Genomic DNA, 27,449 nt, shown 5'->3' on the forward strand with positions numbered 1-27,449 from the left:
TCCAGGTTACATTCAGCTACATGACAAGCTTTGGACCTACCCGGCTACACAAGACCATGTCTCAAAGAGGTATGGGGGAAGCTAACGGGCCCTGGGCGGAGTTTCCTATCTTACTTTGTAGAGAAACTGGATCTAGCTTAGAAGCCTTAATTCCTAAGGGAGAATGTATACAGAGAGACATTTGCTGATAGTCATGAAGGTCTCACTACGTGGCTCGGTCTGACTTCAACCCTCTGGGTAGGTATGGGCATACACACTTAATAGCTACCAGTATATTGTATACTCTGAAACTACACCTCTGTCTGGTTTAAACTTTCATGAAATATACGTCTTGAATAATAATTACCAGAGTCCATGCTTTGGAAGTAGGCTTTCTCCCTAGACCAAATGTGCTGGCTAATTTTGTTTTTTGTTTTTTTGTTTTTTTGGTTTTTGTTTTTTTTTGTTTTTCAAGACAGGGTTTCTCTGTGTAGCCCTGGCTCTCCTGGAACTCACTCTGTAGACCAGGCTGGCCTCTAACTCAGAAATCCGACTGCCTCTGCCTCCCAAGTGCTGGGATAAAAGGTGTGTGCCACCACCACCCGGCTTTCCTGGCTAGTTTTATGTTAACTTGCTGCAAGCTTGAGAAAATGCCTCCATAAGATCTGACTGTAGAAATTTTAAAGAGAAAAAAGAAAAAGAAAAAGAAAAAGAAAAAGAAAAAGAAAAAGAAAAAGAAAAAGAAAAAGAAAAAGAAAAAAAAAGATCTGACTGTAGGGCATTTTCTTAGTGATTGCTGGGGGAGGGCCCGGCTCATTGTGGGCAGTACCATCCTGGGGCTGGTGGCCCTGTGTTCTATAAGGAAACAGGCTGAGCAAGCCAGTAACCAGCATCCATCCATGGCTTCTGCATCAACTCCTGCCTCCAGGCTCCTGTCCTGTGTGAGTCCCTGTCCTGACATCCTTCCATGAGTCACTATGATGTGGAAGTGCAAGCTACCCCCACCCCACCCCCACTTGATTTTGGTCCATGGTGTTTCATCAGCAGCACTAGACAGCCTAATTAGGACACCAGACTAAAATCAAAATGGAGTCATCCACAGGGCAGTGACTTGTCACTAAACTGAAAGTAAGTTCTAGCCAAGCCTTAAAGAAATCAGGACAATGAGAGGCAGCTAAGTTTCCCAAACAAAGCATTACAAAGGGCCTCTGCCTCAATGCCTCAAAGCTATGTCCTTTCATTCTCTGGTCCTGACAAAGCAACCTAAAGGTGCTGTGCAGTTAACCCATCACTTCTATTGTTCTGTCTCCTTGGCGGCCCCAGACAACTAAGATGCTTTTGCCAGTTGATTTTGTCTCTTTTATCTCCTTTCAGACTACAAAACCATCTGTTAGGCCAACAGCAGAGCTTCTTAAATCTTTCGGAAGTACTGGCTGATTCTAGAATCAAAATTAAGGCTACTTAAGATCATCAAACCAAAGTCAGGCATGATGGCTCACGACTGTGATCTCAGCACTTGGGAGATTAAGGCAGGAGTATTACCACAAGTTAGAGGCTAGTTTGCTAGATAGCAAAACCCTGTCTCCAAAACCCAACACAATATCAAGAAACAGATGTTTGAACCAAACTGTAGATTTATTTACACAGTTGTCAGTCTTGAAAGAAAAAAAAAAAACTAAACCCACAAATACATTAATATCAAAACCACAGTGATCACCACTTTGTGGCGCCCTCCTCCCTAAGACTTCTAGACTCAGCAAATAAAAATACAGACTGTCCAGTTAAAGTGAACTTTAGGTTAACAGCAAGCAATTTCTTAGGGTAAGTTTGCTTTATATGGTATTTGGGATATACAAACTTGAAAAAAATATTCATTAAGAATTATCTCAAGTTCAGCTTTAATTGAGTCTGCAAGGTGGTGGTGGTGGTGATAGGGGGGATTTGATTTTTGGTGTTTAAGGTTGAATCTACGTCTTGAACACACTAAGCACATGTTCTGCCAGGGAGCTAATTTTATCTGGCTAGGTTACTCCTGCCCATCTCTAGAGCCCTCCTGATTCAGCTAACAACAACCAAACCAAACCAAACAAACAAACAAAAAAAAAACCAAAAAACAAGCTCTAAATAAAACAAAATTTGCATTTCCTATTCAAACAGAAGTTACAAAGTATCTTTTTAAATTTTTTCTTGGGGCGGGTGTCTCACATTGTAGCCCAGGTTGCCCTGGAACTCACTTATGTAGCCAAGGTTGACCTCAGACTCCTGACAATCCTCCAGCCACGGCTCTGAGTGCTAGGATCATGGTCAGGAGTCACCACTCCTGGTTTCCAAGAGTCTTTCTATCTGGTTCAAAACCTGGCTTCTGAATCTTTGGTTTGTGACCTAAAGTCACCCACCACAGCTGTGACCACAGCTGTGAAAAGGGTTAGGAATAATTTTCCTTTGCAGCACTGTTTTGAGGATTCTATGGGATGAAGAGAAGGAGAAAACAGTGGCAAAGATAAAAGAGAGAGGGTGCATGTATGTGTTTGGCACAGCTCTTAGCTCAGAACAAGCAATCCATCCCCACTGTTACTGTTAGCGAGAGAACACAGTGAGGAACTGAAACCGCTCAGGAAGGACCTGGGGTCATGGCCTTGCCAGGCATGATCTACGTCTATATGTAACCCAGATGCTGTGACCTCAGACTTCTGTGACCTCAGACTTTCATTTTACTTGACAAAAGAGAAAAAGGCAGCACGCAGGAATAATAACAACTACATTGGCGGAGTCGCTTATGACAAATCCTTTCAAATTCATGTCTCTTGAAATGTTCATTTTTTCTTTTCTAAATATTTATCTTTATTTTATGCCAACGACGCATGCGTGTGGTGCACACGCATGCAGTGCCCACAGAGGTCACTGAATCCCCTGGAATTGGAATCATGGATGGTTGCAAGCTGCCCTCTGGGCCATGGGAACCCAACCCCTGCTTCTGTTAGAGCAGTCTGTGTTTTTAACCATGGAGTCATCTCTCCAGCACCATAGCCTTGAACTCGTTATTCTCCTGACTCTACCTCCCGAGTGTTAGGATCACAGCCATTTTCATTCCTGGCTGATGTTCTTTTTTGTTTTGTTTGCATTGGTTTGCTTGTTTCCGTGCTGTTTTTGGTTTTGCATGATTTTAAAATGCAATATTTAAAATTTATTCTTTGAAAATATATGTATTTAAATCATATTATCCCCCACTCTCCCTGTTTAGTGTCCTTCAATACCTGGTCCTCTCAACTTCAAGACTTATTAAAAAAAGAAGTCTCCAGAATCAAATTAGTGCTACCTATCTCACATAGGCACGAGGCTATCCCTTGGAGCCTAGGCAGTCTGCTATCGCCATATCCCTTAAGAAAAATGAATATTCCCTCTCCAGCAGCCATCAACTGCCAATAGCTCAGCTTGTAAGGTCACTGTGTACAGCAGGCTGGCCTCAAACTCATGGACATCCACCTGCCTCTGCCTCCCAAATGCTAGGACTTTAGCATTATCCTTTAGGATAGCATTTATTTATTTATTTATTTATTTATTTATTTATTTATTTATTTATTATTTGCCTGTATGTCTGAGCATCACAAGCATGCAGTCCATGGAGAGACCAGAAAAGGGCACCAAATGCCATGAAACTAGAGTTGCAGATGGGTTGTGAAAGGCTTTGTGGGTGTTGGGAATCTATCTCCGGTCTTCTGAAAGAGCAATCAGTGCTCTTAGCAGCTCTCAGAACCCTAACTCCAGCCCCGGGAGTAGATGGTTTGTTTATTTGTTTTTGGTGTTTGTTGTTGTTGTTGTTTTGAGACAGGGTTTCTCTGTATAGCCCTGGCTGTCCTGGAACTCACTTTGTAGACCAGGCTGGCCTCGAACTCAGAAATCCAAACTCAGAAATCTCAGAGGCTGGCTCTGCCTCCTGAGTGCTGGGATTAAAGGCATGCACCGCCATGCCTGGCTGGGAATGAACTTGGACTGACTTGATTTAGAATTTGTGCAGGTCTTGTATGAGTAACTGCAACTGCAGTGAGTTCATGAGTTTGACAACCATGTCATTGTCAGAAACATGTGTTATGCCCATTCACTGGCTCTTACACCCTTTCTGCCCTCCCTCTTCTGTGATATTCCCTGGGCCTTTCAGAAGTGGAGTGTGGGACTGACTTTTTGAGATGAAGTTCTTCTTGTGTGGCCTAGCCTGGCCAGACATTCAACATTCCATGTTTATAACATGCTGGGATTATAGACATACACCACCATAGCAAGTTGAAAATGTGTGAATTGTGTACAACTGTATTTTGAGACAGAGTCTTTCATATAAGAGATTTGAACTCAGGGCATTTCTCCTGTCTCAGCCTTCCAAGTGCTGGGATCACAGATGGGAGCAATCACACCCAGCTAAAATTAGTTTTTGACTTGGTTTTTTTGTTTGGTTTTGTTTGGTTTGATTCATGGTCTCAATATGCATTCCCAGCTGGCCTGGAACTTGCTCTGTAGGCCAGGCTGCCCTTGAACTCACAGAGATCCTCTTGCCTCTGTCTTCCAAGTGAGGATTAAAGGCGTGCACTGCTATGCCCACTGTATTTAAAGAAAATTTAAGACAGTTATTCTCCAAGAGAAAGTATTGTGAAAGTTGTCCCATATAAGCCGGGCTGCCTCCTCCCCAACAGGGTCAGCCTCTCTCTGAGAGCCACTACCCTAAATAGACTCAGAGACCTAAAAAAGGGAAAGCGGGGTGAAACTTTCCTTTAACCAGGGAACAAATTTAGAGCAACCTTTACATATGTGCAGTGTAGACAAAACTTTTGGTACCAAATGTGTCTTTTTGTCCCAGGGTGGGAGGCAGCACAAAACAATACCCCTCAAAGTTGCCACCATTGAAAACAAAGGGCAAAGGACTCTCCATCTCCAGCAACAAAAGCCTCTCCAGAATGGCTTCTTATACCCAAAGCCAAAGAAAGCTGTAACCTGGGACCCCTATTCACTGCAGGAAGAGTCCAAATGCTTCCCCTGCTTTGTAATGCAGAACATCTGCCTTTCTCAGGGGACAGTCTCTCTTCCAGCCACACGTTTCACACGGAGAGAGAGAAGCGTCCTCTTTGCATGTGGCTGTCCACCCAGAACCTTCCTCAATTTGGCAATGGGCTGTTCTCAAACACTACTCACAGCCTCTAAGTTACTTCCAGGGTGCCAGTCTTGTTTGTGGCTTAAGCAAGGGAGAAATGTTGCAGATTTAATGACAATACAAGTGTCTTGTTTTTTTTTTGTTTGTTTGTTTGTTTTTTGTTTTTTTTTAGAAGAAGTCTTAAGGTTTATACTCTTCTTCAGAAACACTTAACGTTTTTTTGTTTGTTTGTTTGTTTGTTTGTTTGTTTTAAGATAGGTTCTCATTATGCAGTCCAGGTTGACCCCAAATTCACAGAACTCTGCCAGTTTCTACCTTTTGAGTGCAGGGTTTAAAAGTGTAGGGCAGGCTAGTTTTTAGTCTTAACATTCATAGAACAAGAGGGCATAGGATAACCCGCCATGTTGGGATTGAAGAAGCCATGTATTGTCTGTCATCCAAGACTGGAAACATGCAATTACTGATAGAACATAGAGCAGTTTATGATCAGGTTTCTAGGAGAGAAGCAATGGCTTTGAGGGCCAGATGGATGGGTAAACTACTACCAACTGGAAGGAGGTACTAGAAGCTACCAACAGGAAGGAGGCACTGGAAGCAGTTTTGAAGCAAACCTGCACTGTCCTCTTGTTTTCTTCCCAGTCAGGTTGGACTTCTTCCCTGGGCAGCTCAAACAGGAGGCCTGGAAAGTGCTGCTCACCCTGCCCTGACCCAAGAATGGACTTGTAATAGCAAATTACATCCCAGAGTTGAGGAGGTCAGTGGGGATGGTTTCCTTCTAAGCAGCTGGGTGACAGGGAAATAGTTTAGTCAGCAGAGTGCTTGCAAGCTTCAAGATTGAAGTTTGATCCACAGAAGCCAAGCTAACAAGCCAGGTTGGTGTTTGTCATCTCAAAACAGAAGGTCCTGAGGCTTGCAGGGCAGCCAACCTAGCCTACTCGGTGAGCTCCAGAGCCAGAAAACAACCTTGTCTCAAAACCAAAGGTAGGTAGACAGCTTCTGAGAAGCAACGGCAGCAGTGTCTTCTGGATTCTGCATACGTGTGTGTGTGTGTGTGTGTGTGTGTGTGTGTGCCTGAATTACTCCAGAAGTATCATTACTTTATGGGCCAAATGAGAATAACCTCATAAAACTGCTACATTTCAATACAAATAACCCCAGACCTTGTAGCTTGTCCACTGCCTAGATTTACCTCCTGTTTTCCACAGTCAGCCAAACTGCTGCTCACAGCTTTTAAGATTGAATTGTTTCCAAGAATAGCTAACCCCTTCCTTGGAAGAGTTCCAGCAGCTTCAAAGTACACAGCATCACAGAGCATCCATGTATGTACGGCCTAACTGTCTCCAGATGGAAGTTCCTGGTAGCCTGGTTACTCTGCCCACAGGCCTTCCAGAGTTGGCTTCTTTGGAACTAATCTATTGTCCATGTGGCTTCAGAAAGTGAGAGCCCCTTTAGTGCCTATAAACTATGCTGTGATCTTTCAGGAAAATGGAAAACCTCTTTCTAGTTGTTGCTGGCAGAGGCAAACTTTTGATTCCTTCTCTGACTCTCTTGCATTCTTCTTTTTCTGATTTTTTTTTTAAAAATACATGTTTCCACAATTAGCCTGTACAATTAGCAACTAAATGAGCAACTAAATGTTGCTCATCTAAACACACTGAACCTCAGAGCAAGCAACTGCACCACCACAACTTTGTGATGCATCTCCCAAAATATTTAAGGACCTGTTCCTCTCTTCAGCTACCTCTTTTGTAGCATTACTGACAGCAAGCAGGAATGACTTCCAAGGCAATCAATTTGTAAAAGTATAAAATCAAACCTAAACTGGGCTGGCTATGTAGCTCACTGCAGAACATTTGTCTACCATGCACCAGGCCCTGGGTTCCTGCCCCAGTTTTCCAAAACAACCCCGTAGGACATCAACACACTGGCCAGCATACTCATAAGCCAAATGTTATTCAACATTCAAGTCATGCTAAGCCAGGCCCACAAGAATGTGTGCTATAAGACTGCACAGCCTGGAGTTCTGGTGGGAGAGGTGACAGGGAAGAGGACAGGTAAGGTCTCATGGGAGTGGTGAGGGTATTTTAAACAAGGTGGGGCTGGAGGTGTAGTTCAGCGGTAGAGTACTTGCCTTGGGCTTGTAATGATGCATTTGCTAAAAGTTATTAGACACATGGATGATCTGTATGGTATAAAAACTATATGCCCCCAAAAGGATTTTTTAAAAGCCAAAGGGAACGGAGTGTGGTGGTGGCAGAGATGGAGGCTGAAAACAGGAAGGAAAGGAATTCAAAGGGGCTCTTAACTACATAGAAATACTAAGGTCAGCCTGGGCTACATAAGATGGTTGTTTGTTTGTTTGTTTGTTTGTTTGTTTGTTTGTGACAGGGTTTTTCTGTGTAGCCCTGGCTGTCCTGGAACTCACTCTGTAGACCAGGCTGGCCTCGAACTCAGAAATCCATCTGCCTCTGCCATCTGAGTGCTGGGATTAAAGGCTTATGCCACCACTGCCTGGTTAAGAAAAGAGAAAAATAAAAGAAAGAAGGAAGAGAGGAGTCGGGGACAAAGGCGGGGAGAAGAGTAATTTTTTTTTAAAGGTCATGAAATTGTAGAGCCTCTAAAAGATGAAAAATGGAAACAAAGGGACTGTGTGCTGCAAGAGTGTGACCCTGGCTATGCCCAGACTACTCACTGTTGTTAAGTAGTTTGGCCTGGAACTCACAGAGCTCTGCCTCTCCCTCCTGGGAATGAGTGCTACCACATCCAGTGAGATTTTCTTTTCTTTCTTTTTCTTTTTTCTTTTTATTTGCTTGTATTTTTGAGACAGGGGCCTCTTAAATAGTTTAAATAATTTGCTTCAAACTGCTATTTAGTCAAACTTAGTCTTAAACTCTCAGCAAAGCTTCTAATCTCAGCCTCTGAAGTGTTGGGATTATAGGCATGTGCCAGCACAAAGGAACTGAAAGTGGGACCCACACATGCTAGGCAAGGTCTGTACTCCCTACTCCTTTAAAAAAATCTTTTTAATGTGTCTAGTTATGAAGGGGATGTAACAAGAATATCCGGCAGAGAATGCCACTGGAGAAGAGAACATCTGAATGATAGACATGAATTAACCAAGCGAGGAGCTTGGGGAAGGAGAGAGGAGTGAGCTAGGAAACTGCGGGTAAAAGCCAAATTGGTTTGTTTTGTTTTTAAATAGGAACATTTCACGGATCTGTGTGTCATCCTTAAGCAGGGGAATTGCTAATCTTTGCCTCATTCCATTTTAGTGTATTCAAGGCCAGGGAAAGCAGAGCCACTGGGCTTTTAAAGCCTGGGCCCCTGCCCTTGAGTTTGGCCTGTTCTAAGAGGACTTAGAAGGCTAGGAGGGCTTCAGACAGAGGGGACTCATCCAACTGGCCTCAATGAAAGGCGACTCTAGCTAAAGACTCAATAGAGAGGGTGGGATGGGTGCAGAGAGAGGGCAGGGACAGATGCAGAGCTGTAGTGGAAGAAATAGCTAGACACAGCCTGGGGTCAGAGGGAGGAAGCCTGAGTCTCATTCACTGTTCAGAGGGAGCTTAAAACCAGGTCTGTCACTGCAGGCCTGTAACCACAGTTACTTAAGAGGTGGAGGCAGGAGGATGGCAAGTTCTAGGCCGTCCTGGATGACAATAATGAGACCCTGTTTCAAAAGGAGAAATACCTTAGTGTTGGACTAATTGTTGAATGTTCTAGCATGTTCAAAAGTCTTGGGTTCAATGCCCAGGATTACAAAAAGAAAAAAAAAAGAGATAATTAAGGAAGGATAGGGACAGGCAAGTCCCCAAGCTCTGATTCAGATCAGTTAGATACAGTGGCACATACTTTTCTGGAAGGTTGGCACAGCAAAATGGCAAGTTTAAGCCTAGCCTGAGCAACTTGGTGAGAACCTGTCTGTCTATCTCTGCCTGTCTGTCTCTCTCTGTCTCTCTGTCTCTGTCTCTGTCTCTCTCTCTCTCTCTCTCTCTCTCTCTCTCTCTCTCTCTCTCTCTCTCAACAAACTAGGATTCTATCTCAAAGGTAAAGCACTTATCTAGCAGGTGTCAAGCCCTTGGCTTTGCTTACAAGGGAAAAAAAAAGCCCACTCATTTTAAGTTCAGATTTTCTGAAATCTGAATTTTAAAAGCAGTAGCCTGTTGCAGAATATTTGATCACACTGCGAACCCCGGGACTGTGAATGGGAAAAACCTTGGTGTGATGTGGCTCAGCCCTGACACACACCTTTGTTCCAAGAGCTAAGTAAAAGTCAACCCTAGGTCAAGAGGCAGAGGAAGCAACCAGCTGACAGGGAATGAACATAAGTAAACAGAAAGGGCCTTTGGGTTGAAGGGTATTTAAGACATCATGGAGAAGGAGGAGGAGGAGGAGATGGTGGTGGGAGTGGCAGCCAGCTGGGTGCTTTCTCTTTGCTTCTCTGAGCTAGCAGCCTTTCATCACAGTGTCTGGCTCCTGAATCTTCATTTGGTAAATCAAACATTTGAGGAAAAATCATTTGTTTTATAAAATAACAAACAGTAGCCTACTAAGTTCCTGTTTCAGCTCCAAAGGGGATTCCCACAGCCAGAAATGTTTTAGCAAACAATAATCCATACCATTCATTCATTCATTCATTCAGTGTCGGAACAAGCATCAACACAGAATAAGACAACTCCAAGCTCTCCTGAAGTATGGCTGGCCTTTCTGTTGATGGCTCAGGCAGAAATAAAGTCAACTTTTCTCCCAACACAAGAACAGGGGAAAGCAACTCATAAAGGGCGAACACAGTAAAGCAAGAAAATGTGACAGATATACTACTAAACGTTGGTTTTCCGTCTCGGTGGCATTAGCAGTCAGCAAGCATAGATTCTGTTCTTGGTAGAAACACAGGGTCCACCTTGTAGCTCTAGCTGGCCTGGAACTCACTATGTAGACTAGACCTTGAAATCACAGAGATTGGCCTGACTGTACCACCATGCCCAAAAACATGGCAGAACTTTAGTGTATTAGTCTCCTACAGTGGCTACAACAAATCCCCACAGGCTGAACACTTTAAAAAACAACACAGACATTAATTTTCTCACATTTCTGGAATCCCATTGTCAGAGATCGCCATTGGCATTACTGCATTCTTTACCAGGCTCCGAGGAAGCTCCTTCTAGCATCTTCTAATTTGGGGAGGGTCATTAGTTTGGGGTTTTGTCTTTTGGGGGTGCTAGGGACTGAACTGAAGCTGTAGAAATCTGCGACCACTGAATCACCCTTAGTCTCTCCATCTGGTTTTAGCTTGGGGCTGCAGAACTCCTATTTCGGCCTCTGTTTCTTCATATGGCCTTCTCCATGCATTCCCGTTTCCTTCTTTTATCTCTTAGAAAGACACATGTCATTCGGTTTAGCACCATCTGCTGAATATGGAGTGATCTCATCTCAAGACTCTTTAATTCTATCTACAAAGAGGATTTCTCTAAATTAAGATCATATTCACAGGCTTCAGGAGTTAGGACAGATGTTTCTTAGGGTGGCGGGCAATGGTCTTTATTTTATTTGAATTAGCTAACAAAGTAGCAGGTTTCTTTAAGGAATTTTTATACTTACCTGTTTTGGTTCATCTGCTGCTCTCCCCCACCCCCGAATCTCCTCAACCTTCACCCCAGTGGATGGCTCCTTCCTTCCTCCCCAGTAGTCCTCCATCTGCCTTCATGTCCCACGAGTTTTACTACCTGCCCCTCCCCAAAGCCTTCCCCTCCCCTTCATGGGTCTCTTTCTAGTTTCCCGGCCTCTATACCCATTCCGTCCCACAAGTCAAGATAGTTTTGTTTGGTTGGGTTTGTGTTTGGAAATAAATTCTTGCTACACAGCCCAGCCAGAGTGGCCTTCAACTCATTAGCCTTTTGCCTCAGCTTCCCAAGTGCTGGGATTACAGGAAAAACCACCAGGCTTTTGGTGTGTTTGTTTGTTTGTTTGTTTGTTTGTTTGTTTTGTCTCTCTGTGTAGTGTAGCCCTGGCTTGCCTGGAACTCACAGAGATCTTCCTACCTCTGTTTCCAGAGTGTTGGGATTAAAAGTGTGTGCCACCACACCCAAATGATTTTTGTTTGGTTTTGGTTTTGAGACATCGTTTCCTCTGTGTAACCCCAGCTAACCTGAAATTCCCTCTGTAGACCAGGTGGGTCTCAAATTCACAGAGATCTACCTGCCTCTGCCCCCTGAGTGCTGGGATTAAAAGCGAGCACCACTACTGACCAGTACCAAGCTGATTTTTCTGTTTGTTTGTTTTAAAGATTTATTTATTTATTTATTATTATACACAAGTACACTGTAGCTGTCTTCAGATGCACCATAAGAGGGTGTCAGATCTCATCATGGGTGGTTGTGAGCCACCATGTGGTTACTGGGAATTAACTCAGGACCTTCGGAAGAACAGTCAGTGCTCTTACCCGCTGAGCCATCTCTCCAGCCCCCCAAGCTGATTTTTTAAGACGTTATTTTTAATCATGTGTGTTTGAATCTGTGTGTGGGTATGCACATATATATATATATATATATATATATATATATATATATATATATATGTGTGTGTGTGTGTGTGTGTGTGTGTGTGTGTGTGTATGCATGCAGATGCTCGGGGAGGTCCGAGGTGTCAGTTCTTCCTCGATCTAGAGTCATACATAGGTGATTGTGTGCCACCTCACCTGGGTGTTTAGGATTGAACTCTAGTCTTTTGGAATAGCAGCGCATACTCTTACCTGATGAGCTATCTCTCCAATCCCCTGAATTATTTTTAATACTATACATTAATAGTTTAAAAGGAAAGGCTTCATTATGGTATGCTCATCCATATAGATCATATTCATCCCATTATTTCCCTCTCCTGTCTCCCTGGTTCCCCTTCTCTTCTCAAAGAGTTCCCTAGAGGTACAGTGTCTCATGATTCAAAATTCAACCCATTAGAGCACTCGGGAGGCAGAGGGAGGTGGATTTCTGAGTTCAAGGCCAGCTTGGTCTACAAAGTGAGTTCCAGGACAGCCAGAGCTACACAGAGAAAGAAACCCTGTCTCGAAAAACGAAAAACCAAAAAAAAAAAAAAAAAAAAGAATGAGCAATTTAAAATTATCAAACAGGTCCATATGAAGATCCTATCCACTGTATTTAGAAGGTGTTTTAAATATAAGAGTTGGGAGCTGATAGGGTGCTTGCCTGACAAAACAAGGCCTTGGATTTAACCTCTAGTAGACAAATAAATACATAATCAAATAGAAATGAGCTTTTTATTCAGTGCATATGATGTGTGTTGTGTTGGTCAAATTCACCTCCTCCCTCCTTCAAATGCTGAACAACCACCCCCCATCCCCCATCCCCATCCCCACCACCACCACCCCCCTACTACCCCCCCAACCCCCCCCCCCCCCCGCCCGTCTCAAAACCACAACAAGAAACAAAACAAAAGGAGGACTTTTTTGGTCTTATGTTTCCAAAAGAAAACATTCAGAAATGGCACGTACTAGAAATTCAAATCATCTGAAAAAAAAAGAACAACAAAACAACAACAACAACAATCAAAACAAGCAAGCAAGCAGACAAACAAAACCAGCAGAAGAGAGGCTTTTCCTTCGTGTCCAACCCAGTATGGTTGAGCCTCTGCTAATGTTCACCAAGGAACCCTTCATCCACGCAAAGATTACATATTTCATGCATTTTATTTGAACGGCGCTGATTTCATTAACTTCCAGATGACTCATTTTGGAAACGTCTGCTTGTCACTGTTCCCGCCTGAGTGGGCCGTGTGCTGCCTTCCTGCTGACATCACTGGAAATCTTGAGCCTAAATCAAAGCTGTGCCCTGTGCCTCCGTGACCTTTCTCTACAATGCACAGTGGGGCTGGACTCCTCAAAGCTCAGAATATTCACGTCTGCTGCACTGACCCCGTGGAGGTTATTGTTGGACACACGCATTCATAAATGCCCTACAGCAGGCCCATGGGAAATCAAGACATATTCAGGCTCTCCAAAACTCCCTCAGGGCAGGTGAGATGGCTCCACTGGCAAAGGTCCTTAGAGCCAAGCCTGACATCATGGAAGGAGAGAACTGTCTCCTCCAGCTCGGCCTCCGACCGCCACACTCGCTCACACTCTCATTCACACAAAATGGACATACGTTTTAAAAGCTTTCCTAATCTGCTTCCAGATTTCAGAAAACCCCGTGTCTGTTGTAGAGCGAGACCGGCAGGGCAGAGCTAAGCCTGCCCCTGTCTCACTTGGAAGTCCAGGAGACCACGGAGAAGCCACTGGGGAAAGGCTTACCTGGATAGCCATGTCTGCGTTGGTTCCTATGGGATCTGCAGTCACCTCATCTCGTTGTAGCAGCACAGTAGACCACCCAGATGCTGGAAAAGAAAACAGAGAAAAAGAAAGGGGATTTGAGCCAAGTGGATTTGTCCCATCTGATGGAAAGCTGCACAGCTCTCCTTTGGCAGCTTAAAACCCCACGTGACTTGTAAGTGGTAACTAACACGGGGCCTCTGATGGATCTTGTGGTTACTGGTTACTGAAAAGCTTACTTGCCAAGGTATGGTCAGCAAGCACATCCTTTGTTTTAATTCCCAACTTTCCAGTTCTGTTCAAGCCCCGCCCCGCCCCGCCCCGCCCCGCCCCTCCCTTTGTTTGAGACAGGGTCTTTCTTGGGTAGCTCAGGCTCTCCTGGAACTTGAAAGAAGTTGGAACGAGAAGTGGAGAAGATCCCTGGGCATACAAAAAAGGACTTTTGAGCATACCAGTGTCTACAAATCAAAGTTATCACGAGGTGTCATGATGGTATTTGTCTCTTAATATCAAAACTGCACAGAGATCTGTTCTGTACTGCTCTCTTGTGTGGTGTTGTCTGGTAAAAATGAATGAGGTTCCATGTTTAGGAGTCGGGGTGGAGAGAAGATAGTAGCCGTGCATACATAGGAGCTCTCCACGCATGCAGACATCGAGGAAGACCTTGTGCTAACAATGTCAGAGAAGGTGTTAGGCACAGTCTACATATAACAACAGGGTTACAGGCCAACTTTATTTGAACTGTAACAAAAAGGGCGAGCTGTCATGTTGAGGACTCAAAGATGTAAGACAATTGGCCGTTTGTCTGCAGGAGGGTGTTTATCTATCTAAACATGCCACTTCCATTTTCAAAATGGCGACTGCTCCCCTGCCTCTGTGTAAATGTATCATAGCATCCATCACTGGACAGGAGGAGAGCCTGGGATGCTATCTGTAAGTCCTTGGGCTCCAGAATGCTGCCAGTGACTATCAACGTCTGCTTGCCCATCGAGTTCCAGAGAGGACTTTCCGTTCCACTAAGATCCATGATTTACTATTGCACAGAAACTTACATAGCTCAGATGTGGAATGGTAAAAGACATTCCAGACAGACACTCTGCCATTATTAGGTACAAGAGTGCAATCTCTTTTTTTTTAATAAGGAAAATAATCCAAGTAATTTGAGCTAAGTCCAGAATTCTGTGATCTATGCGTTCACTGGCAGATATTGTATTACTACATAAAGTGACTCTCACTTTGACTGTCTAAGATGGGGCCTCATCTATAATTCATGCTGGTCTAAAATTCACTTTGTAAATTAAACTGATCTCAACTAAGGTTGCAGCAATCCTCTTGCCTCAGCCTCTGAGTATTAGCACGAGCCAGTAGACCCATCTCCATAACGTACTTTTTTTCTGTTTTGCTTTAAAATGATTTTGTTTATTTATGAGTGTGTGTATGGGAGGAGCACATGTTCAAAGTGGGCAGAAGAAGGCTTTGGATCCCCAGGCACTGGAGTTTCAGGTAGTAGTGAGCTACCTGTTAGGGGTACTCTTTTTTTTTTTTTTTTTTTTTTGGTTTTTCGAGACAGGGTTTCTCTGTATAGCCCTGGCTGTCCTGGAACTCACTTTGTAGACCAGGCTGGCCTCGAACTCAGAAATCCGCCTGCCTCTGCCTCCTGAGTGCTGGGATTAAAGGCGTGCGCCACCACGCCCGGCAGGGGTACTCTTTTTTTTTTTTCCCTGAGACATGGTTTCTCTGTATAGCCCTGACTGTCCTTGAACTCACTCTGTAGACCAGGCTGGCCTCGAACTCAGAAATCCACTTGCCTCTGCCTCCTAAGTGCTGGGATTACAGGCACTCACCACCACTGCCCAGCTTAGATTTAAACTCTTGTCTTTGAAAGAACAGCAAATACTCTTAAACAATGGGCTAACCTTTCAGCATTTGTTTGCTTGGTTTTTGAGCTAGGGTCTTCTGTAACTCAAGTTGCCCTTTAACTCATTATATAGGTCATAGCTAGGATGACGCTGAATTCCTGATCTCTGGCTTTTACCACCCAAATGCTAGGGTTACCACCACATCCAGCATTTATAAGGTGCTTTAAGTAGTAACTTTCCTCTCACACTGCCATTTCTCTGCTCAGATCCACCACTCATGCTCCCCCCTAACCCTCACCCCAACCCTGTGCCAAGAGTGAACTCAGACCAGGGTCTCATGCTAGCCAGACACTCTTGTCACTTCTGCAATTCCTATTTATAGCCTCTCTAAAAGAGAAACAATATTTGATACTATTTCTATAACTCTAGAAACACTTTCCCATTATTTACTCCATGTTTTGAAGATCAGATCAAACCTCCAGGAAAACAACCAAACATCTCCCTCCCAGCAACAGTAAGTTTTCATTTCCTTGCTGTGAGGGTCACAGAGAGCTGTCATCCCCGAGCTAAGTATACTGATAGATAGTCCAGCAGGGACAGTTTCAGAAAGGTGTTTCAGCCACAAATAAATCAATGGCTGTGGTTGCTTTTTAAATTGATTTTGTGGCATCTTCTCACCTAGCTTCAGTCAGATGAGGAAGTCTCGAGTTCTAGTTCTTGGCCACCGACCTTCCCACCTGCACACACTGGCTAGGCTTGGCTAACATACGTGTTGCTGATTACACTGTTGAGCAGTGTGTGTGAGAGCAACTGAAATGAGACAACCAAGCTTGGGAGAACTCACAGTGAGCTCTTGCTGGCCAGATGACCACAAGATGAGCAACCAATATCATCTGTCCTGAGACAACCAGCACAGAGGTCACTAATTAGTTAGACAATGTGCATCTGAATGCATGAATCCTCGGGTCCTTCTGGGACTCAGCCTTCTAGGATCAAATTCTCAATGGAGATATCCAACTTCAGCCCTAGAATGATGTCTTCACCTCCGTCCTCACTGGGAGATGGTAACTGAAGTTCCTGATGAAGTCACACTTATGTTGACAATTCTGCAGACTGGTTGATTGATCAGAGCTGATTGTAGTAATTGGGAATGCTACAAATCCAAGAATCTTTAGTCTTCTCAATAGACAGTTGTTACCCACCTCTGGGCCTCACTTACTGGTCTTTGACCATGAGGCAAACCTTTTGGTCTGTATTAACTAAAACACTATTAGTTTCCCCCAGCCCCAAGGCTGAGCATCTCACCAAATAACCCCTAAAATCTATAGCAGAGATACCATTTCTGTAAGCTGTCTACTTCTTGACCCCATTGCTGTATTGATAACTTACTGTTTTATGCATGGCTTTTACTGTGTGACCATAAAAGTTCCTGTAACTGCTTCCATGGTGAGCCATGCCATTCAGGGCGAGCTGAGTCTCGGTTCCTAGGCCACAGCCACCTATTTGGCTCAGGATGCGCTGCTGTCTATTATTCTTTTTGAAGTAAGACTTGTATTATGCATCGGCAGAACTTAAAGTTATGACCTCTATCCCCATTATAGGGCATGAGTAGGGAAAGAATATGTATATCTAACATTCTTTGCCATCAAGGCTGCCTCACTGACCTCGTATCAATTAGCTAATAAGCATCCATGGGCTAATATACACTTAGTTTTATCCTAATGAGAAGTGTTAATTTAGGATAGTCAGTGTGAGGGAACAAGAAATTGGCAGTATGAGAAAGAGAAAGAGGGATGACGCTAAGATAGGAGGACCAGGACACAGACACACTGTCCCATGTCTTAGAGGATGCATTCTAGGACAAGTAACAACACACATGGTTGGTCCCATGCTCCGGGGCTGGGAAAGGACCCTCAGATAGGAACACCATAGAGACACTGTCAACAGACATAAATCACCTGACAGGGGAGTGAGCACCCTCCCCCTCCCCACCAAGCGCTTTGAGGATAGGACCTCACACTCACCAGCCCCATCCCTGCGTGGGCACAGTGAGTCCAGCACCCAGCGGAAGCTCATTCGCTATAGCCCACATTGAATGAGACCCAAAGAGGCCTCAAGGTTGCAGAATGGTTTTGTTGTTGTTCCTCTGCAAGGTCACCCTCAGGATGAGCCCTCAGCTTCTGCATTGCCTTTTCCATGGTGACGATCTCACCACTGCATGAGGTCATGCTCATCGGACAGCTGGTGTGAACCGAGGACAAGTTGAGCCACAAACAGTATGGAGAATAAAGGCCCTCCCCACCCCCCGCCCAGTGATGGCTGGTGAAGCTGAGCTTGTAGAAAGAATACGGAGGACAGTAGAAGGCCCTTGAGTGCTACAGAGAACTGCTTTTGTTTGCTGGGACTTTAGGCTACAGACCCTGAGTGCTACAGAGAACTGCTTTTGTTTGCAGGGACTTTAGGCTACAGACCTTATCCATTGAAGTTCTCCTCCTCCTTATCAACCCATTGACCTTAGCAGCCATGGAACCATGGGGAGTGTAGAGTCAGGCCTTGGAGCTCTGTGCTTCTGAGGAGAACCTGCCCAAGCCCCACAAGAAGTGCTGAAATGGTCTGAGAATTCTCTCTCTCCCACCCCGGGCTTATCCCTGGAGCACAGACTCTATCAACCCTGGCAGAAGAGTAGCTCATAGTGAAATCCTTGTATTCAGCTTCGGTGAAGACTGGAGGTGGGGGCTGGGTCCCACTGTCTTAGTTTTCATCCTCACCCAAGCCTCTGTGTGGAAAGCCTCATAATCCAGACTTGGCCAATTTATCTTCCTTTTAATTGCCTGTGGCTCATAGGATGTCAAAAACACCTCTGTTCCTGGAGGAGTCCTCAGCTGGGCGGTTACAAAAAAAAAAAAATTAACAGGAACTTTAAACGTCTTGCCCTCGGAAGCCTCGCCCGGAGATAAGCTGATGGAGCCTGCTTCCTCTGGGAGGGAAGCTCTGCCCAGGGTTTGGAGGAGCAGGGGAGGATGTCACCACCCAACCCAACTTACCTCAGGTAGTGTCTCACCCTTCCTGAGGCCCAGCTTTCTCCTCTTGGGGCAGATGGGCATACCAGACCCTGAGAGCCTCCTGCAGAAGCAATGGTGGCAGGGAGCATCCTCCTCTAGGAGGCCTCTCAACAGGAGGGTTCACAAGGACAGAGACAGCCTCACCTTTCCTCATACTGGCCCAGAGGTTGCTGAATACTCCCCCACCCTTTGTTTTCCTTTTAATGATTTATTTACTTATTTTATGTGAGTACACTGTAGCTGTCTTCAATTATACCAGAAGAGGACACCAGATTCTATTACAGAGGGTTAAGAGCCATCATATGGTTGCTGAGAATTGAACTCAAGACCTCTGGAAGAGCAGTCAGTGCTTTTAATCTTTGAGCCATCTCTCCAGCCCAGCTGACCCCCCTTTTAAAACCTCTCTACTCTCCCTGAGTGGGGGACATCTACCCAGAGGCCTGTGAGGAGGCTGTAGTGGCTCACATCTGTGATCCTAGCATGTGGGTGCTGAGGCAGAAAGAAAGGCTGTGAGTTCTAAGCCAGCCTGAGCTTCAGGGTGTTTAAAAACAACAAAAAATATTCCCCCTACAAACCTAAAACCTAAAACAAAGCAAAATAAACAACTAAAGAAAAGCAACAGCTTGCCAAGTTGCTGAGAGGTCTCAATTCTACACAGAGCAATCGCTGAGCTGTCTACTTAACACTTCACAGAGGACCTTGCGCTCGATTCTCCCAGCATCCCTCAGTCCCTACCTGTTACAGGATATGGCTGGCATGCCCCGCCCCCTACCCTAAACTCCTTCAACCCAGGGCTAGGCTGCTGTTCTCTTAGTTACCTTTCCGTACACAATCCGACATTTTGCTTACCCGTCCCTTTTGTCTTCCCTTTACTCTCCTGGCTCTCCCGTCCCTGGTTTCTTCACACAGCCCAGCCCAGGGCCATGTTCACTCTGGACCCTTCTAGATGCCTCTGGCTATGTTCTCCCTCATATCTACAATAAACCTTCTTCTCCACTCTCCTTCATTTTTACTCTCTCTCTCTCTCTCTCTCTCTCTCTCTCTCTCTCTCTCTCTCTCTTGCGCGTGCGCTTTTTGACACCATTTTTTTTTAACACACCAATGTAGCAGGCCAACTACACTCAGGAGATACAAGGTTTTGCCTACATGATTCTGTTGTGTTTATAAAAAGATAAAGAGAGAAGGAATATGTTTGGTGGAGGTGTAGTCAGGTGTGGGAGAAGGGTGTGCCTCTGAGGGCCCATGCTGAGGAATCCCTTCTCTGAGGGACCAGCCACATGAAGGTATAGTATAGAATAGAGTTTATTCAGGGCATGGGGAGGGGAGTTGAGAGGGAGGGAGGGAGGGAGGAAGAGAGAGAGAGAGAGAGAGAGAGACTGTCCATGAGTATGTGGAGAGAGAGAGAAAGGGAATGGGGAGAGAGGGAGGAAGGGATGAGAGGACAGAACTGGAGCAAGAAGACAAGACCAAGGGGAGGAGGTGAACGACCCCTTTTATAGTGAGTCAGGCACACCTGGCCATTGCCAGGTAACTATAGGGCTGAGCTTAGACAAAATGCTAACAGTGTATTTCACTTAATTCTCATATAGCCCAAACATTATCCCCACTTTGCAAATCTGAAAATTACTGAGCTAGCAACTGATAGAGTTTAAAGCACTTAATTCATATATATACATACACACATATAATCTATCTATCTATCTATCCCTCCATCCCTTCATCCATCTATCTATCTTGTTTTGTTTGTTTGAGACATAGTCTCTCTACATGGCTATGGCTATTTCGGAACTCACTCTGTAGACCAGATTGGCTTTGAATTCACAAATCTGCCTGCTTCTGCCTTGTGCTGGGATTAAAGGCGAGAGCCACTATGCTTGGCATGTTTATTTTTACGTTGCATGGATGGGTGTTTTACCTGTGTATATGTGCACCACCTGCCTTGGAGGACAGAGAAAGCATCGGATCATCTGGAACTGGAATTCCAGACGGTTGTGAACCACCATGTGGGGGCTAGCTACCAAACCCAGGTCCTCTGCAAGAGCATAAGGGCTCTTCACCTCCGAGCCATTGCTCCAACCCTGGTTTTCTTTTGAGAAAAATCCCGGTGAGTTTGGGACCCTGGGCTGGTCCTAAACTCATGGAGATCCTCCTGCCTCAGCCTCATTTTAATGGAAGCCCCCAAGCTCACAGGCTGTTTGCTATCCTGTGAACTTTGCTTAAACAATCAATCAATCAATCAATCAAACGAATGATGAGCGTTTTGTTTATCTTTAGAGATGGGGATGGGGACAGGATTCTTGAGGATATATGGTGGAAAAGAAGATCCAAGAACAGGAATTCCCGAGGGCTTTTATGTCAGGCTGCTATCCAGAGTTCCCAGAACCCAACTCAAAGGAAAGTGTTACTGTTGCTTTAATTACATTTTCCCTTACTAAGTAACTGCTTCTTGCAGACAATTTAGTAAGCCATCCTGCAAACAAAGAAGGCCCCCTGGTGTGGCTTTCAGTCTAGCAGGGAAACCCGAAGAATCAATATGCAATCAGTTTTTTAATTGTTAACATTCAAGTACCCTCAGCTGGGCCCCAGGCAAGGGCTGACTGTAGCCCAGGAGACTGTAATCAAGTCTAGCTGGGAGACGAAAACTAGGAATAGAAAAGGGTTCAGCATGGGGGGCCTTGGAGCATACACTGCCAGGCTGGTCTCACACCTAGGCCTGCTGCAGGGTTTTCCCTGTCCGCAAGAGGAAGAAGGGGGGAGAGGGAGGAAGAGGGAGAGGGGGAGGGAAAGGGGGAAGGGAAGGGGAGGGGGAGGGGGGAAGAGAGATCTTAGGAGGAGAGAGAAGGAGAATGGAGACCTTATCAAAAGATTAGAATAATTGGGCTAAAGCTTTATCATTAACAATTGGCGCTGAAATTATTTGTTGGCATCATGTAAATTGTAATTTTATTGATACATAAATCTAATTGGTCAACTATAAGCTTAAGAGTTTTGATTTTTCCGGGTTACTGGGTATTGTGTTATCAAACCAAGAGGATGGCAGATCGATTTGGTTACTAGAGTGTGGGACCACCGGTTACAGGGGATTATAGCAGAGAGGGAGCTAGTGGATATATCTCTCAACATAGACCCGTGCGATTCAACAAATCAATGGTCACCTAGGACTTAGGAACTGCTCTGTGGCAACCAGGATCCCAACAGAAATCCTTTACAAACAAGAAGCTTCTGTAAACTTTGTGTGTGGCGGTGGTATGACCTTAATTCTAGTTCATAGTGATGGCAGACCCCTGGGGCTGGCTCCTTAGCCAGTCTAATGTAGTCTACTGGAGAGTTCCTGGCCACCGAGCTATAGTCTCAAAATACAAGGTGGATGGTGCCTGAGAAAATATATGTTAGGTTGTCCTTTGGCCTACACTCTCTCCCCCCTCCCCTCTGTCTCTCTCTGTCTCTCCTTGTCTCTCTCCCATGTGTCACTACACACACACACACACACACACACACACACACACAGAGCTCCAGAACACAGTGCTCTGGAAATCTAGGACAATCTAGCTTGCAGAGGCAGAGAGGAAACCTGAAGAGCAGAGCTTTAGAAAGACAGAAAAGATGAAGAACACAAAAGCACCCTGGGCCTCCCAGCTTCAGCTTAGAGTTAGAAACCTAACAGAGAGCCCAGGGCAAACTCTCCCCATGGTACCCGGGATGAGAAGGCAGTGTGCTGTTTCTGCCTGACCCTCTTCCTCCAAGCGTGAGGGAAGGAGCGCACAACCTGTTGTGCTAATAATAGCTGCCACCTTCTACCACAAGTCTACCTTGCCCTGGACTTCATACATATTGTATCGCTAATAATATTTTTTAAAATTCTGAACAACATAGGCACTACTGGGCTCGGGAGGTAGCTCAGTTGGTAGAGTTCTTGCCTGGTGTCCCCAAAGCTCTGGGTTCCATTCCAAGTACAGCATAAACGCAGCATGGTGAGACATGCCTGTAATCCTAGCCATTGGTAGGTAGAGGCAGGAGAATCAAGAGTTCGGTGACATCCTAGGCTACACTGAGACCTTGAAGAGAGCCCAGGGACTGGAGAGATGGCTCAGTGGTTAAGAACTCTCTGAGTTCAGTTCTCAGCACCCACATCAGGTGACTTACCACTCTGGCTCAAGGTGATTGAACACCCTCTTAGGGCTTCCTCTGGCATGCACACTAGCTTCAAATCCATACATGCACACTCACACATGTATGCACATGAATACAGACTGTGAGAATACAATCTAAACATGCATGCACAAGGGTGACAATGTGCATAGGTTCTTAGGTAAACTACTGGTCTCTTGAAAGTTCCAGCACCTCCTTCTGCCTTTGGCTTTATTTGTTTTTGAGACAAGGTCTGATTCTGTAGCCTAAACTGGTTGTCTTAGTTAGGGTTTTATTGCTGTGGAGAGACACCATGACCGTGACAACTCTTATAAAGGGGGATGGCTTACAATCCAGAGGTTTAGTCCATTGTCATCACAGCAGGAAGCATGATGCATGCAGGCAGACTTGATGCTGGAGTGATAACTGAGACTTGTAAATCTGTGCTTGCAGGCCACAGGAATAGACTGCACACTAGGCCTGGCTTGAGTATCTGTGACCTTAGGCATGCCCCAGTGACATGCTTCCCCCAACAAGTCCATGCCTACTCTAAGCCCAAAGAGGGTGTTCAATCACCTTGAGCTAAAGTGGTAAGTCACCTGCTGTGGGTGCTGAGAACTGAACTCAGAGAGTTCTCAACCACTGAGCCATCTCTGCCAGAGGACTTAGGCCTCCTCTGATGGTGTGGTGGTTTGAATATGCTTGGCCTATGGGAAGTGGCACTATTAGGAGGTGTGGTCTGTTGAAAGACATGTGTCACTGTGGGGGTGGGCTTTGAGGTCCTATATCAGAGTCCACCCAGTGCAGAAGAGAACCTCCTCCTGGATGCCTTTGGACCAAGATGTAGAACTCTTGGCTCCTTCTCCAGTATGTGTGCCTGGATACTGCCATGCTTCCTGCCATGATGATATTGGACTGAACATCTGAAACTGTAAGCCAGCTCCAATTAAGCATTTGCCTTTATAAGAGTTGCCTTGGTCTTGGTGTCTCTTCACAGGAACTAAACCCTAACTGAGACAGATTGGGGGACAGCTTTCTCCATTACAACATTGAAGACTGGGTCAGAACACTGAGTGCTTCATCTCCTGCTGTATTCTCAAAGGTCTTCCCAGCAGTCTCCTGTTTAGGAGGTGGGAGACAGACTCCAATTACAGGAAAATGAGAGCAGAAAACCGGCCCAGTGCAATTTAGAATTTAGCTTTAGAAGACCCTTGTGGTCCAAACTCATTTTGAAACCAGTTGTTTCTGCAGGTCTGTGCCAGCAATTAGAAATTAAGGTCGTTTTAGGCAACCATGTGACCTACATGCATCTCAAGGACTGTTCATCCAAAGGGTTCCCACTTGGGGCAAGAAGACATACAGCCTGAAGCCTGGCTTAATCTTTAATTCTTTTGTAAGGATTTCTGCTCAGTGGGAGTATGCTGCAGGTCCCATAAGGAGTCGGGTACACTCTCCACACACCTCAACAGACAGGCTGAATGGCCTGGTTTGCTCAGGTGGAAAGATAATTGATATTTATTCATTGATAAGAAAAAAAATATGCTATGAAATCTCCAAACTCAAACCTAACCCAGTCTCTTAGATCCATTCAGAGATCTTAGCCACAGTTAAAGCTCCGGTACTGGAGAGACGGTTCCATGATTAAGAGCACTCGTTGCTTTTGCAGTCCTAACACCCACGAAGCAGCTCACAACTGACTGACTGTAAACTCATTTCCAGGAGAATCTGATGCTCTCTTCTGAACTCTTTATAGCACACACAGATAGTGTACAATGTAGGCAAACACTCAAACACATAATTTTTTTTTAATATTAAATAGAACTCCAGGGCAGGTGGTGATTGGGAAATATTTAGGCCTTTTGGAGTCTTGAGAAAGTCAGCCACCTAAGTTGTGTGTCTCTGTTTTCCTGTCTTGCCACATGGGGCTGAAGGCATCAGTGAGACAGAACCTTTGGAGATGCAGCCTTCCCCATCCCATCCTCCAGAGCCCCGAGGTTCCACCCTGATTCCAGCACATGAGCCTCTGAAGTCCCTGTTTCAGGTCTGCCTTCTTTCTCATGACTTTCAAAACAGTTTCCAAAATGCAGCCACGGTCACATACTTCCCTGCTTGCATTTCTGTTGTGTGCCTGGCTTGGGTTGGGAGACAGTGATGGGAAGATTTAGTTCTGTTCTCAGGGGTCTGCAAGCAATGTGTGTGGGAGGTGAGTTTCTCCCAGGCAACCTGATTTCCCTCATAGCTCCATCTTCTGGTCTCCCTTATGACACAAATCACCTTATCACCTATCACAAATAGGTGCACTAAACGTCTTTCTAGACTTCCTCCCTTGCAAGAATAGTGAACTCATTCCAGCATTCAGAAAACCCGCTAGAAGCCTATAGAAAAGGAACCTCTGGGTAAAGCTTAAGGGAGGTCTGAGGATAATCTTTAGACCTCTTGACCAAATGGCAATGCTTCTAGCACATAGTCAAGTTATGGCAGGCTGTCATGGCAACTGTAGAACATGGACACATATGGGTACCACCAGGTGAGGGCATAAAAGGAGAAAGCCCTGATGTGAGCAGAAAGCAGTTCACAGAACCTGATAAGTAGCAAGGCTGTATATGTCAGAGCCTCCCATGAGGGTCAGGCCCAAGGAAGGGATACCGCAAGTCTCTGTGTAGGAGTATCAGAGGGAGTGGGATTGCAAAGAAAATAATGATGAGCAGAAAAAAAAAATGAGTCTTGGAGGATGGGGAAGCTAGAGGTGGTTGGAACGGATTCCAGAACTTGGCTGGGTGGCTAAATGCTATATCATCAGTGTGTTTGCCATGCATGTGGGAGGGAGGCCGAGTGATTTGTTTAATGGATTTGGTTCAGGCAGGATATGCTGAAGGCAGTAGATTATTTTATGATGCAGGGCTGTGTTTTGATTCTAAAGTGTTTGTTTGATTGGAAACAGACAAGGCTAATGGTTATCAAAGTTAAAACCCTCACTGGGAGTTTGGTTTGGTCCACTGAAAAAGTCAGGAGCTAGAACCCAGACACTGTTGATTTGGAATGTATCCACAACGTAGCACGAGGATATATGTAGGACATGAAGTCCTCCTTCCTCGGCACATGCAAGAGCACCCAGCTCTTGGACCTCAGATAAAAACCTAAAGCATGTACTACTCAAAGTGACACAGGCTCACTCACTTGGGTGACTCGCTACATGGGGGGGAGAAAGTATTAATGTCACTTTCTCCTCTCCTCTCTCCCTCCAGCTATTAAAAAGAATTTCGTTTTGGCTGACTCCATTTCTCTCCCTTCCTTGCCTTTTAAAGAAAGTCCGGCATTTACCAGTCCAATAGCTAGGACCTTCATAATAGAAATGTGAAAAACTAAAGAGGAAAAGCCAACTTGGAGGTGAGAGGAAAGCTGGGTTGGGGGAAACGCAGGTGCAAAGCTGCCTGGTTTGCGTCACAGAGAAGGGGGAGAGAAGCAGGAAGGAGAGAGTTTGAGAGAAAGGGAGGGATGGAGGGTGGATAGAGGGAAGGGAGCATGGGATGGTGACTATCCTGGACTCCTGCCCATGTTAGTAACAGTCCCCAACTTCCCCCTCCTCTCTCTGTTATAGCTTCATGCACGAGAGGCAAGTGTTCCACCACTGAGCTATAGCCCCCACAGTCCTGTTTTAAGATTTAATCTTAATTCTTATTTATGTATGTGCCTCTCTGTGTGTGCAAGTGTGTGTGCCACATGGGTAGAGGTCAGAGCTTTCAGGAGTAGGCTCTCTCCTTCTTGGGTTCTGGGGAATGGAACTCCGGTCATTACATTTTCACCTTCATCCACTGAGCCATCTCACTGGCCCACACCTTTTTTAAAAAAGTTCTTTTAAATACTCTGCCATTTTTCTTATCCAGGGCTGCAGGGATGCTCCTCTTAGGACAGTCCCGTCCTGGCCTGGAGCTTTAGTCAGAATCAGAGAGGAGTAGAAGATGCCCATGGGAAGCCCTAGATATTTACACAGAGATTGCCCTTGCTGGCTCGAGAGTTAGCCCTACAGTAGCTGAGAACAAATTACCCAGTGCTATGAGGGAACTGTGGAGAATGCAGAGAAAACCTGCTGATGGCATTCTCTTTCCCCATGAGGAAACCATTACCACAGAACTACAAGACTCTGAGCTTGTGCTGATCTTGCAGTCAACCGAAGGCAAAGAGTTCCAACAAATGCATCAGTCTGCCCACGCCACTGTCCTGTCTGCACCTCTCCACTCAAGCCGCTCGAAGCCTTGGGCAGGTTCTGACTGTGGAAGGCAAAGCTGTCTTCTGTGTAGTCAGTCTTGTGGGCCTTTGATTAACAGACAGTTGAATTTTGGAGCCATTTCATTTGTTTTTGTGTGTTTGTTTGAGATGGGGTCTTGCCATGTAGCCCTGGCTGGCCTAGAGCTCACTGTCTAGACCAGGTTGGGTTTGAACTTGGAGCCATCCTCTTGCCTCTGCCTTCCAAGTGCTGGGATTGCAGGTCTGTGCCATCACCAGCCCAGAGCCAGTTTCTTATCACAGTAGCTTCTAGCAAAGGCTAAGAATCTGAATAGTCGGTTCTAGAATCTCTCCAGGTCTAAATTTAGATGGGGACCAACATGGGCTACCTTTATGTGATGTCTCTATGGAGAGTGTTTATGTGGGCACACACTGAAGAGTGGCCCTTGTACCTTCATAAGGCCTTCTAGAAAATCCGAAAAGGAATCACATGTTAAACAGTGGTGAAAATCAGGAGATTTCTTTCCCTAAATGTATTCTGGTACAGTACAGAGCTCAGGACCTCACCATCTTTCTTGCCTTTGGTAGGTACATGAAGAGGCAACTTAGTAATGGAGGTGCAAGTTCTAGATAGAAAGTTCTAGTTCTTCACTGTCCATTTGTCCAGATTTAAAATCTCACAGGAGACAACCTCTCTGTATGGGCCTGAAGAGGGAAGCCCCACCCTAAATGCAGATGACATC

General features: G+C 45.2%; 1 protein-coding gene, 1 long non-coding RNA gene and 1 other non-coding gene across 8 annotated transcripts in view; 1 reads left to right on the plus strand and 2 right to left on the minus strand.

The window, feature by feature from the left end:
• Positions 1-27,449, minus strand: part of Palm2akap2 (PALM2 and AKAP2 fusion) — a 460,662-nt gene that overhangs the window by 122,853 nt on the left and 310,360 nt on the right. For all 6 annotated transcript variants that reach the window (XM_085839263.1, XM_085839265.1, XM_029475715.2 and 3 more), the window contains one exon: positions 13,416-13,498. In XM_085839263.1, the coding sequence (XP_085695389.1) occupies positions 13,416-13,498 (83 nt within the window). The remainder of the gene's footprint in view (positions 1-13,415; positions 13,499-27,449) is intronic.
• Positions 5,736-27,449, plus strand: part of LOC115030842 (uncharacterized) — a 42,253-nt gene continuing 20,539 nt past the window's right edge. The window contains exon 1 of the long non-coding RNA XR_003836402.1: positions 5,736-6,097. This is a non-coding gene — a long non-coding RNA (uncharacterized LOC115030842). The remainder of the gene's footprint in view (positions 6,098-27,449) is intronic.
• On the minus strand, positions 8,310-8,413 carry LOC115030938 (U6 spliceosomal RNA). Its single transcript, XR_003836536.1, has one exon. It is a non-coding gene; the product is annotated as a U6 spliceosomal RNA (small nuclear RNA).

This window comes from Mus caroli, unplaced genomic scaffold (assembly GCF_978045245.1).
Source record: "Mus caroli unplaced genomic scaffold, Mus_caroli_1 scaffold_6, whole genome shotgun sequence".
NCBI classification, from domain to species: domain Eukaryota; kingdom Metazoa; phylum Chordata; class Mammalia; order Rodentia; family Muridae; genus Mus; species Mus caroli.